The following is a 13844-nucleotide window of genomic DNA, read 5'->3' as shown; positions in this document are numbered from 1 at the left end:
ATGTATGGTTTAGAGACAGTAGCAATAGGCAGAAGACAGGAGGCGGAGCTGGAGGTGGCAGAGTTAAAGGTGCTAAGATTCTCTTTGGGAGTGATAAGGATAGACAGGATCAGGAATGAGGTCATTAGAGGGACAACACAGACAGGAAGGTTTGGAGAAAAAGCTAGAGAAGCCAGACTGAGATGGTTTGGACATGTGCGCAGGAGGGACAGTGGATACATTGGTAGAAGAATGTTAGAGATGGAGCTACCAGATAGGAGACAAAGGAAAGCCAAAGAGGAGATTTATGGGGGCAGTGAGGGAGGACATGCCGAGAACAGGATAAAATGATAAAGGTTGATGCGATGTGGCAACCCCTGAAAAAGGGACAAGCCGAAAGCAGAAGAAGATAATTTTGTATTTGAAATACGAAATCCAAACAACACGCATGAAACCTTGGGCTTAAGCTTAATTATAATGAAATAGCATCTGATGTTATATTTTATTTTGTCAATTAAAGAAATTTGAGCTTAAGAAATCATTACATTTTCACAAGTTGTAATGCTTAACATAAAACTATTCAAGCTTTATATAACTTTCTTTTTTTTGTCATGCATTACCAAAATGACATTTTGTTATGTAGATCTTGGCCTTCGGGTGTCACTAGATGGGAGTAGTGGTACAGAAAAGAGATGAACAGTGTCAGTGGTATGGTGACATTGTATGTGGTTTAATATAACGTGGAATAAGTTTGATGATTCCTGTGTATTTTTATTTGTTGTCCTCTATAGGAAATAGTTAGGCAAAGATATCATCATCATTTGCAAAGTATATATCTTTTAAAATGTGTGTATGTTCATGTTTGAAAAAGTTTATTACTTTACCCAAATACTATTATTAATTTAAATAATACATTTTGAAATTAAAATGATCCTCAACTCCTTTTAATCCACGTCACATATATTACATTAGAACAGCCCCACAGCACACAAACAAAAAATGTCCCAAACAGTACAAGTAATAACTTCTATTTTTGATTGACTCACAATTTATGCAGTGCAATTGCACACGATGGTGACGCACTTGCAGCAATTGAAGAACGACAGTCTTGAAGGTCTTCAATAGCTCTGTCTCTTTTTAAAAAAATTTTGTAGCCATCAGCTGCTACTTACACATTTTGTTTAACATGGGTTGTCTCTCGGGTTCCTCCAGGGCTCTCTGAACACCTACAGGTTTTGTGACAATGTATGGACATTTGTCTTAAACGACGTGGAATTCAGAGAGGTGACCGATCTGGTGAAGGTTGACAAGGTGAAGATCGTCGCCTGTGATGGAAAGAGTAAGTCCGAAATATAGCACATAGAAGTGTAATACTGTATCTAACAAACTACATATGCGAGGTCCCTACCAGAGGAGCATTCAGTAGTAAAACGACTAGGGTTCCCTCTGACATCAACCAGAAACTGATGAAGTTCCTCAGTTGAGGAACGAAATGACTTTCAAGCTCCAAGAAGAAGTCCAGTTGCTGACAACTAAACTCTTTGGATGTGTTTAATATTTAATACACTCCAACTGTTCAAAGATTGTGAGATTATTTATTTACATAAACTTACATTGTACAACATAAACTTAAGGCAGTTGCTGACTTACTATATATATATGTATATATATATGTGTATATATATAAACATATATATGTATATATATATGCATATATATACATATATATGTATATATATACGTGTATATATATGTATATATATACGTGTATATATATGTATATATTTACAGTATATATATGTGTATATATGTATATATATGTGTATGTATATATATATATATATATAATCCAATCTCACGACATTAAAGGTGAAAATAATTAGAATGCATAATTCATATGTCAAACTTGAGGCCCGTGCGCCATATGTGGCCCGCCAAGTAATTTTGTGTGGCCCACTGGAGCTCAAAACTAGTTTGCCTTATTGTAAAGTCTATGCTGTTTAATTTTTTTAACCAGATCTTTTTTTTTATTTTTTTTTATTACACAGCAATGTACAATATTTGTATCCTAAATGAATAATAATCAATTGCAGAAGCACGTATTAATACATTATGGAGTAGTTACATTTATACAGTCTTACATTTACAACCAACCCTTCAAGGGGAACTGTATTGCTGATGTGGGAAATGAGTTTAACACCCCTGGCATAATGTATTGGTACATATTGGGGTAATTAATTAACACTCCCCGGCCCTAATTTACGCAGTGCATATACTGCTCATGCTTGACATGTATGCAATGATAAAACTTGCCAAAACTGTTTAAGAACTTTGAGACACATGTACTTAAATAAAGAAAACAATATAAAGGACTTATATCAACCTTTTTGAAAATCAAACTTGTAGTTAGGTGTACGTCCTTCTTTATCTGATAAAGTTGTTTATATCTTTGCCTCTCTTAACCATCGTGTTCTCTTTTTTTTCCACTGTCCCTGTAGACTCGGGCTCCAATGCTGCAGAGTGAATTCTCCACGTGCCTTTGTGTGTTGGAGACCTGGATTGCACATATAATTTATTACAGCTGAGTCAGCAACGTGTGTTTGGAAGTGTGAGAAAGGGAAAGTGTGTGTATGAAAATGTTAATATGTTTGTATTGTAGGTCGATCATTTAGGTTTGGTTTTACTTTAAGTTTGTTTTTCATTTAATGTCAATTTTTCTGTTCCGAGTTGATCTGAAACTTCTTTAATAAAAACTTCCTTTAAAAAAAAAAAAGAAAGAAAACAGACAATTATCTTTGATAATTACAATAAATAAGACCCTTGATCATTTTAAGGGATGTTTTTAACATAACCAGCTGCAGAATGTCAGCCAGTGATGTGTTTCACTCCTGCACTTCAGTTTCTCATTGCGCCCGTCGTAAATTTACTAAGTCAACAACAAAAGGGGACAGACACATGGACGGATGGATAGACAGACAGACCTTCCATCCATCTATTTTCATCCACTTATCCGTTACCGGGTCGCGGGGGGTAGCATTCTCCATGACCTCCACCCAAATCACATCCAGTCCACTGGAAGGTACCAACTGCCCTAACCGGGATTCAAACTTGCCCAGTAGGTGAACCCTGGGGTTCCACACCAATGACAGAGACATTGCCTCTGGGCCAAAGCGCCACACAGACAGACCTGTTTATTAAAAATCAATTACCAATACAAAAATGATATCAATCTAATAATCTACAGGTCTCTGGTTCTCAAAAAGGTTTCTTTTCTCGGTAAAAAAAAAAGGATGCCTGATCACCCTAGTGAGCAATGCTAAGCGTATACCTGCTAGTTAAGTAATTTAGCTGAACACACAATGCAGACAATGTATGTAGGTTCCATTTAAAATAGTTTAACGACAGGTACTGACAAAGCAACCTGTTTACCTGTGCAAAGCCTCTAAGGACCATGAAGATATGGCCAATGTACAATGTAACTTGTCTACAGTCCATTCTCTTTTAAAGTGCTGGGATTCGACCTTTTGGGATGGCTAACTGCTATTTAAGTTGCCCCGTACATGACTTATGTGAAAGAGTAATGAGTCAAAAGACATCTTACAATATAGCAGCATGTCATTTTCAGAAGGCATAATGTCAGTACAAAGCTTTTTTTTTTTATGGAGATTCTCACTCCAATGGAGTTTATATTAACCTGGGCCACATCCTTGGTATCTGGTATGAATCCCCTGAACTGAGCTAGCTGGGCTTTGCGACCAGCACTTGGAGGACGCCCCTATCCCTACCCCAAGTGTCTTGTTCAGGCATGGGCAAACTACAGCCCCTTTGGCTTTTTAATCCAGCCCGCCAAACGTGTCCAAATTATGTTATTAAGTTAAATTATGGCTGGTCATTGACCAACTTAATCAAATATATAAGTAGGAACATGTGTAGAAACAGATGCCTGCAACCCATTCTAAATAAAACTGGCACAGACATACAGTAGGTTTTATATGAACAAATATAAAAAAAATTCAAATCAATAAAAACATGTAAATCTATATGAAGCAATATTAACTTTTCATGATATACTGTTCATTTTATAACTGTTACATTTTTTTAAAAGTGTGTCTGTCTGTCTCTCTCTCTCTCTCTCTCTCTTTCAAACACACTGCAAAAGTGAAACTCCTGTCTCCACAAGTTTTCTAAGGGGCCGGTGACATCAGAGAGCTTGATGTGGTTTTGTTTTCAAAGTGGTAGTTTCTGAGGTCTGACCTGACCCATCAGCATTTTATTTTGACCTACTTCTGCCGTCTGAGAGGAAACAGTGACAATGGCGGCGGTGGTAAATCTTCAGATCAGACTTTAATCTGATTACCTAAAGTTATCAGCGTTTTTTTTTACCCATTAGGAAAACTTCTCAAGACTCTCAGGGTCAAAATTCGGAGAGGTTTTGTAAAGGCGAATCGACTGTCATGCGTACATTGCAGAGACATTGAACTAAACAACGGACTTGCACTTAAATTGACCAGTCTCAATTCTAAATCTGAATTGTGTAATTCTATCGTTGGTTTATTTTATTATTTATTTTCCATGCCTTTCTTGTGTTCCATTCAGCATGTGTTTTCTAAAGTGGCGAGGCAATTTGTTGTTTCTAGTTCAAAACAAATTCCAACAACGGGCTATATCATGTGATCTTTAGAAACAAACAAACAAAATCGTATTTTCCGGTCTATAAGCTACTGTTTCACACGCTTTAAACGCTGCGGCTTAAACAATGATGCGGCTAATTTATGGATTTTTACGGGCTAACGAAGTTCATACCGCTAGCGATCATTGACTCCTGGTGGGCTACTGTGTGTTATGCTAGTAGCGTATGCCTGTCTGTGAATACGTGTGTGGAGCCTGTGCAAAAGAGAGAATGGTAGCGAATGTTGAGAGCAGTTTGAGCCCTTGTCATGTTGAAGCTTGAGTTGGTTATACAGGAGCTGTTAAAACACTGTTTGTGTAATGTTGTGCTTGGTGCTGATAATAAAGACCCCAACTTCCCTGTTTTCTGTTTACCTCTGCTGCGGACAAGCACAAAGTGAAGGCAGTTAGCCCCGGAGCTAATGTTAGCTTCGGCCTCGTAGCAGATCACAGGGCCATCTGCACTGTGAAAGGAAGAAAAGGGGGAAAGTGAACTACCTGTCATTGTGACACAGCTGTTCACTTTGGCGACGGGTTAAAAAACAAAGGTCACATTTTGTTGTGTGTTGTAGTGTTTTTCACCAACTGTTTAAAAGGACTCGAAACGGAAACGTAAGGACTTGGGACTTGACTTGACACTTTTTAGTCTTGACTTGAGACTTGACTCAGACTTGTGACAAAAGACAGAAGCAGCCGGATGAATTCTGAAGTGTATAGGGATCTACTTTCTGCTCAGATTCAGCCAAATGCAGCAAAGTTGATTGAACAGCGTTTCACGGCACAGATGGACAATGATCCAAAACATACTGCAAAAGCGACCCAGGAGTTTTTTTTAAAGCGAAGAAGTGGAATATTCTGCAATGCCTGAGTGAATCATCACATCTTAACCCAATCGAGCATGCATTTCACTTGCTCAAGACAAAATGTAAAGCAGCAACAACTGAAGATAGCTGCAGTAAAGGCCTGGCAAAGCATCACAAAGGAGGAAACCCAGCGATTGGTGATGCCCATGGGTCACAGACTTCAGGCAGTCATTGCCTGCAAAGGATTCTCAACAAAATATTGAAAAGTAACATTTTCATTTAGGGTTATGTTTATTAACCCAATTACTTTTGAGCCCCTAAAATGAGGAGTGTTTGTAAAAAAAAAAAAATGGCTACAATTCCTACTGTACATGTTTAATCATGTATTTTTGTTCAACCCCCTTGAATTAAACCTTAAAGTCTACACTTAAAGTCACTTTTTTGTGTCATTGTCCAAATATTTCTGGGCCTAACTGTATGTACAATTGATTTTTTTTTTTCAATTTAGTGGGTGCAGCTCATATTCAGGTGCACTCAATAGTCCGGAAATTACGGTACAATGGAAGGTGCTCTTTTCTAACCTGATAGTATTCTTGTCTCTCCCTGACTACTCCACTTTTTCATTACCCCCTTTTTCTTTGAACATTTCTTTGCCCACTATTTTTACCTTGTCAACTCCTGACTTGCAGCTTACATTTAGGTGCACTCAATAGTCCAGAAATTACGGTCATTCGCTGAGGTAATCTGAAGAAATTATACCCCACGCTTCCTAAGGTACTTCTCTAATGAACTTCGTCGTCTGAAGTCGTCGTCCGGGGCCTCCCACTTCTTTCTACCCCTGTGCATTTTAGGATATCTTAAGTTTCTTTGCTATGTCTCGCACGGACTGGCCTTCATTTCTAAGAACCAAGAATAGATTGTTAAGTTTCACATTCTTTACTGTTTTGAGAGTATAATCCAGCCCACAGTTGGGATGCTCCAGATACTGAACTAGCTCAAAGGAAGGCCAGTTTTATAGCTTTTTTTGAATCGGCAAAACATGTTTCAGCTGTGCTGTTGTAATTGTACAAAGATTTTCAAGGGTTTTTCTAATCATTCAATAGCCTTCTTATGCAATCGTCAAACACAATGTACCTAGTAAAACTGGAGCGATGGTTACTTTGGTCGATTCCATAGCGTAGTCGGTTCCATAGTGCACCTGCCTCGGAAGCAGAGAGCAGAGAATCCTGGGATGATTTCCAGAGGAACCGCATGCTTTGGCGCTTGCTGGGGGCAGCCTGTTAACAGCATATCTGGTGTTAACGCGAGAATTTTCCCAAACATGGGATCAATATAGTTCAATATTTATTTGCTAAAAATTTAAAGTTATCTTCATTGAAAAAAAACCTTCAAAAATAGGTGAATTTCTAAGTGACCCCCCAAACTTTTGGACGCTAGTCTAGGTCAACAACTACCTTCAAATATTGTTTAGATTATTATATTATATCTGAAACCTGTGAACTGTTAATGTGTTAACTTAGTTTTACTTCAATGGCTACTTTATCTATGGCTGCAAATCTAACTGAACAACATCCCTACATACTTGATGAAGAATATGAAAATGTCAAATGTTCCAGGCCTGGCAGTGAAGTGGCACTAATTCTTCAGACCTTTTTCAGCATAGTGACGTTTAAGGATAAAGAGCCTACACTGCAGAGACATTGTGACCCATTTACATTCTGCAAATGATGCGTGCAAAATGATTCAACCACCGAGCCAGTCAGCAAGAAAAACAAGAGACAGACAGAGAGAGAGTGAGAGTGAGAATGAGAGAGAGAGAGAGAGAGAGAGAGAGAAAGACTGATATTGGATCCTACAAAGATAAAAAGCTGCATCTGAGCTGTAGTGAGGTTGAAAGCAAGCGTCTGTGGCAGGGATTTAAACCTTGCTCACAGCACCACTGCCATACTGAAAGAAGCGAAGACCTACTTGAATATTTGCATTACGTAACACGTCTGAGACAGAAGAAAGTCGCGGTCGTTCCAGAAGGAGACTATTCAGTATGTCTTCAACTGTCGACTCAACATTGCGGGTAAGAGTGGCTCTTTCTTCTAGTATTGTTTTTCACAGATGACTTGTAATTTCCCAGTTTTAAATGTGTTTAATTATTTTCTGTATATAAATGCTTCAACTTCCCTCTACTGTTAATAGCGTTGAAAATAAAACTTTCCAGTAGCAGTAGAGTATCTGAAAGCTTTGTGTGATTTATGATATTCAACTTCCCTCTACTGTTAGTAGCATTGAAAATAAAACTTTCCCATGTGATCATTCAAATATAAGCAGTAGAGTATCTGAAAGCTATTCATTTTGCATATATTTACTTTGTTTGATGTTTTTCTTCATGATTTCGTTGGTTTTCGCATCCTCATTTTTTTTTTTTTTTCCACATTGTGCATCAGAAACATTTGTCTTTTTCTTTTTTTCTCCTCAGGCGGCCTCTGTTTGCACAATTCTGATGGTAATGGTGCTCGTAGAAACCACGGCGACTTCGAACACAATTCGCTCACTGAAACCAAAGAAGAAATCTGCCAGTGCGCCAACGGAAACAGTTCCTCTTCAACTCGATAACCGGTCTTTGGTTCTTAACAATACCATAAGATCACTTGAGAACTGTTCAATATCTCCGTGGTCCTACAAGTATGAAAGCACACTTTGGCTAAGATTAAGAACAATGCTAACTAAGGTTAGATCCTTTGAATATAAAATACATGGCCTTATTGGACATTTTTTTCTTTTCCTTCTCATCTATACCTAGCGTCTCCAAAGATGACAGTCTGTTCCCCCAGCTAATGGAGGCTCAGTGTTTGCTGGAAGGCTGTCTGGACTCCCAGGGCATTGAGGACCGGAACCTGAAGTCAACAGCTATCATACAGCAGGTCCTGGTTTTGCGGCGCATGCGGTCAAATAGTACAGAGCACAGCTATTACTTTAAGCTCGAGTCGCGCCTTATGGCAGTGGGATGCACCTGTGTCAGGTCCATAGTCCAACATCAGCAGTGAAGACTAGTCTAAAGCAGTGTGTGGTTTAGTCAAACAAAAAGAAACGTTAAAAGCCTATTTTGAAAAGTTTTCATTTAAACATCGATCAATTGGTCTACGTTCTGAACTTATATTTTTTGATTTGTCTGCATTTTGTTTTCTTGATGTCCTATATTATTAGTAATAAAACACAAATTAAAGGATGTGAATGACTTACCTATCCCATCTTGTGTCCCTTATACTTCCTTTACTCTATTTATGCGTACGTTTATTTTGGTTGCATATTATTTAAATTTGTATCGAAGTGTATTGTTAATTTAATGCAAAGGTATTTATTGTGATTAAAAAGTAAATATAAAAACTACAGAGATGTCCGTTTCATTTTTATCACTTTAGTTATATATATTTTTCTGCTTTTCTAAACACATACAAACTATATAAAACAAAGTAATTACAAAACTGCCAGCCCCACCAAAAGAAGCAAACAAGAAAAAAATAAATGATGTTGGTGTAATCTGAAGAAATTACACTTCCTGAAGTACTTCCCACAACTTGAGATCTACTGACTGCGCTGGCCACTCTAGTATATCTTTCTCTGTCCCATGTCTGTGTTCTTTTGGCAATATTTATCTTTTCCTTTTATTGCCTTTGACTTTCTAAGCCACCTAACCTTGAAGGCCGGGGTCACTGGACCGGCTGTGCAAAGCACGCAACAGGTAGGAACTTTTCCTCCTATTAATGCATATATGCTTGTCCGTTGCTGGCTTCCAGCCTCATCTAGTAAGCACTGAGGTCCTTGCCAAAATTTGAACAAAAGGCAATAGGGACGTTGCTCTCACCGGCTCGTTAGACTCTGCATGCAGGAACAGCTGCTAAATGAATATAAACATTGTGCTGTGTACTTGTATAGAATTTGAAATATTGGATTAGGCAGCAGCTGTGAATAATGGCCAGAATGGGAAACTCTCCGTAAGGCTTGTGACTGTATACTGTATGCTGTAGCAGTGATGAGTAATTAATAGGAAACAACCTGAATCTGAACACAACGTAGTAACATAACAATGGCTGTTCCCAGAACATATCAAAGAAATCCCAAGATTTTTTTGAAAAATGGGCAAAACGTACAGCAAGCATGACCACGCCCTGGCCTATGGATGGCACATTTGATGCAGAGATGTGTGAGAGATCATGGAAATAAGAATCAAAGATTACAAGCCAAAAGATACAATTAAGAAAAGACAAAGTAAAAGAGAGCTCGAGTAGAAGTTCTAAATTTGTTCAAAAACTAAGGCCAAAAGTACCGGAAAAAACTCAGAGAAAGTGTACTAAATAGACAAATGAGACAAGATGACAGCTAACTGCAGGGATCTATCCCAGCTTAGCTGGTCTAGTTAAATTCACAGGAGGATTTTAATATGCTTAAAGGACAGACAGTGAATGCAGCAAGGGCTGCACAGACCCCTCCACCTTATGAGATTGTTGACACAGACAAAGTGAATGGGACAATCACACACCAAAATTCCCAAGCTAGGTCAATCAAGAGCACGATATCACGTGGATTGGGTGAAACTAGTATTCATTATAATGGAAATAAAGACAGAACACCAATAAAAACCAATGATGAACCTGGCATGCTTCCAAAAATATTGCAGCACCGTGAGGAAACCATTCATACTAGACTGCTACAAAGATTTACGTAAATATGAGAAAGGCAGGACAATCCTATTGGCTGAACTTAGATTCAACTGGCCTCATGATGTACTGTCGCTTTAAGGTAACTGTTTGAGAATTGTAAAGAAAAAGAAAAAGGTAGTAGATGACAGTGACGTCATGGCAATGAGTAGCATTCATCCACAGATACGTCTTCAAATCAAGGTATCACTGCTTCCTTTATCAGTCACACGAATTTACGCCCCACCTGTGTCATAATTTAGCTGGACGATGGAATGTGTAATTTTAATCAGATTTTTTTTTCCTTAATGTTTTTTTTATCGTATTATCCTGATGACCCATGACTGTCGTCTCGGGCACAACACCAACCATGTCCTAAAGTATGCGGATGACACTACAGTTGTGGGCCTCATTCAGGATGACAACGAGCTGGCTTACAGAGAGGAGGTGCGACATCTGGTGGACTTGTGTCAGACAAAGAACCTGCTCCTGAACATTGACAAAACAAATGAGATCATGAGAAGTGCTCCCATCCTCTCCACCTTCTACAGAGGGACCATCGAGAGCCTGCTGACCATCTGCATCTCCGTCTGGTACAAGGAGCAAGGGCCTCACACTGGAAATCTCTGCAGAGAGCGGTGAAGACAGCGCAGATGATCATTGGGACTCCACTTCTCCCCATCCAGGACATTGCACGCTGACACTGTGACGTCAGGCAGGAGGCTCAGCAGCATTGGCTGCAAAACTGCCAGATTCAGAAACAGTTTCTTTTCCCTCGCCATCATACTGTTAAATGCCAAATAACCACCCCGTTAAATGCCAAATAACTACCCATATATATATATATAATTATAGACATACTTCAAATTTGTTACTCATAGCCTACAATTTGTGTACTGTGCACTCATTAACAAGTCAAAGTCTACATTGTATATTTACATACATACAAATGCACCTGTCCTGTTCTCTGCCAATTTTAGAAGTGTGTCTCAATGAATTAGTACAAAGATTTAGAGACATTTAGCCAATCCCAAATAGTCTTAGCTTGGTAAGACAACCCATCCCACCCCATCCTTAAACCCCAGCCCTTTCACCCTGAAGGTAGGTTTATGGGTGACCCCAACTACTGTATCTCTCTGCCTCAACCCCAATGCCAACCCCTTGGCCATGCCGAAAGGACAACCACCTCTGTGCACTCATTAACAAGTCAAAGTCTGCATTGTATATTTACATACATACAAATGCACCTGTCCTGTTCTCTGCCAATTTTAGAAGTGTGTCTCAATGAATTAGTACAAAGATTTAGAGACATTTAGCCAATCCCAAATAGTCTTAGCTTGGTAAGACAACCCATCCCACCCCATCCTTAAACCCCAGCCCTTTCACCCTGAAGGTAGGTTTATGGGTGACCCCAACTACTGTATCTCTCTGCCTCAACCCCAATGCCAACCCCTTGGCCATGCCGAAAGGACAACCACCTTTGAGGTAAGTCGGCACCACTAGTGACACTCAGGCTACTAGCCTGTGTTCAGAAGAGCACGCTTGCACAAAAAGGCACCAGTGGAGGTGTATCAGGCAGCAACGGCCAGCAGGCAGACCATCGGCCAATATCTTCACATGTTCACTTTTGTTCAGCATCCTAATTTTGTCAATTCTAAGTGTTTAATCTGTCCTTAAGCATCTATATGTTGCTTTTTTTGTATCTGAGTGACGTCCTTTGAATGTGTCATCATAAAGACTGTAAAGACTGGCAAATGGCCACTGATGTCAATGACCAATAGTCCGCTGAGAGTGTTGTTTTTAATGTCGTTAGAAAAAAAATGTTCGATTAATGAGGTACAGTGACATGTGACTCTGCCGTGTGGTGCTTTTTGGATAAAGGCTCGTGCTGTACATTATATTAAGGAATTCATCTTCCTGTGCGCTTGTGTGGATTCAAGAGATCAATATCAAGGTCACCTCGGATGAAAATGATTTTTTTTACATTATTATTATTCCCGTTAGGGATACAAATACAAAACCCAAACCTGGTTAGTTCCCTAGTTGTTCCCTAGTGGTTCCCTAGTGGTGCGTGTGGAAAACTCATATATTCACATTCATATTTTCAATTGAACAAATCGGTAAAACAGTAAATCTGTAAAACAATAAATATGAATTGCTGAGACACAAGAAGGATGCTCTGTCCGTTTGTATAAAGAATCGTTCTTTGTAGGACAAATATGTCCCTGTGTATATCTTTGTGTTGGTGTAAGTGTCATTGAAAGAGGAACGCTGATGGACATGAAGCATTGCCAGGTGCATGCTGTTGGATGAATAGTGAAATAAGATGCTCTTTTCGGTTCTTGTTCAATTGTAAAATCTTGACTCCAGAGAAGACAGTGCCTCATTAAAAGTTTAATTAATCACTTTTGTGAGGAAGAAAACAGTTGTACCAGTTGTTGTATGTTGAGGTGTAATAAAATAAAACCTCTGCTCAGGCACCTGTCTTTGCTTTTCTACTCTACATTTTTAAAACATTTAAAAACGTAACGCAATAGTTATTTTCCCCTGGTAAATAGTTACTTTTACAGTGGAGTAACTCAATTACTAACTGAGTTACCTTTTGGTGAGAGAAGTAACTAGTAAAAAGTAATTAGAAGTAACTAATTACTTTTTCAAAGTAACGTGCCCAACACTGGGAATAACACGTGAATAGATTAAATAATATACAATAAAAAACAGTGGATGTAGTAAATAAGTAGGTAAGTAGATTAGTAGGTAGCTTAGAATATAGTAATATTATACTATTATACAAAAATAATAGTGATCGAAATTAAGATTGAGATCAGTTTAGATTGCTCGTGGACAAAGACATTTTTAAGTCTGTTGGTTCTGCTCTTTGGAAGGAGGAGCTTGTCGTTGAACAGAACACTTAACAGAACTTGTACCAGAAGTCAGAGGTATGTAGGGTGCTGCGGTGCTCTGATGTTGCTGACTGCAGTGTCAGATGTGAAGTCATTCAGTTTGACATACTGTCTGTCTGTGAGGTAGGATATTGCCTGGTAATCCAGGCAACAAGACATGGGTCCACTTGCATTCGTGTCAGTTTATCCTGGAGTACAAATGGGTAGATGGTGTTGAAGGCGGTAGAAAAATCCAGGAAGAGTATTCTCACATTCCCTGTCCAAATATGAGTGGGCTCGGCGCAGGAGGTAGAGCCAAGGGCCACATCAGCAATACAGTTTCCGTTGAAATGGAAGACTGTACAGATCACGGCTCCCCAACCCCCGGTCCGTGGACCAGTACCAGTCCATAGGTTATTTGGTACCGCGGAGGGACACAGTGAAAAAAAAAAATTGCTTAATTTTAACAAATGTGCTTAATTCAAAGAAAATCCTGAAAATTCATCATATCCATTTACTTTCTTTATTTAAAGACAATATGGCAAAGTTTTTAAATAAAAGTTATTCACACTCTGATAGAAGAGTCTAAAAGATGTTTCATTTTGAAAATGTAATGATCCTTCAATGCTCAGCACTTTGCTACCGGTCATAAGTATTGGAAGATACTGGCTGACCAGTCCTTGGAACCAAAAAACGACTCCATAACAGACTAATACAAGTTTCTGCAATTAATTATTATTTCTTCAAGCTAAAAACATTGTTCATTGCTGTGTAATAAAAAAAAACTTTTAATGTTTATAGGTTAGGAAACTCTGCTGCATGGA

The 13844-nt window shown here is 38.8% G+C and overlaps 1 protein-coding gene and 1 long non-coding RNA gene across 4 annotated transcripts in view; both read left to right on the top strand.

The window, feature by feature from the left end:
• Window positions 1-2761, top strand: part of LOC103378600 (uncharacterized) — a 6999-nt gene extending 4238 nt beyond the window's left edge. Inside the window, exons 1-3 of one of the 3 annotated variants that reach the window (XR_003049787.1) lie at window positions 319-1093; window positions 1192-1318; window positions 2478-2761. This is a non-coding gene — a long non-coding RNA (uncharacterized LOC103378600). Of the gene's footprint in view, window positions 1-318; window positions 1094-1153; window positions 1319-2477 lie in introns of those variants that run through there. The other 2 variants (XR_003049786.1, XR_001760058.2) reach the window with 2 other exon arrangements.
• Window positions 2762-7189: 4428 nt separating this feature from the next.
• il17a/f1 (interleukin 17a/f1) lies at window positions 7190-8689 on the top strand. The gene is made up of 3 exons (XM_008309858.3): window positions 7190-7521; window positions 7921-8126; window positions 8245-8689. The coding sequence occupies exons 1-3, from the start codon at window positions 7492-7494 to the stop codon at window positions 8486-8488; spliced, it is 480 nt and encodes a 159-aa protein (XP_008308080.2). The 5' UTR covers window positions 7190-7491; the 3' UTR covers window positions 8489-8689.
• The last annotated feature ends 5155 nt before the right edge of the window (window positions 8690-13844 follow it).

Source organism: Cynoglossus semilaevis, chromosome 5 (assembly GCF_000523025.1).
Source record: "Cynoglossus semilaevis isolate Cse_v1.0 chromosome 5, Cse_v1.0, whole genome shotgun sequence".
In the NCBI taxonomy this organism is placed as follows: Eukaryota; Metazoa; Chordata; class Actinopteri; order Pleuronectiformes; family Cynoglossidae; genus Cynoglossus; species Cynoglossus semilaevis.
The sequence above is the reverse complement of the archived record's forward strand: the minus strand, read 5'-3'. Positions and strand labels throughout refer to the sequence as shown.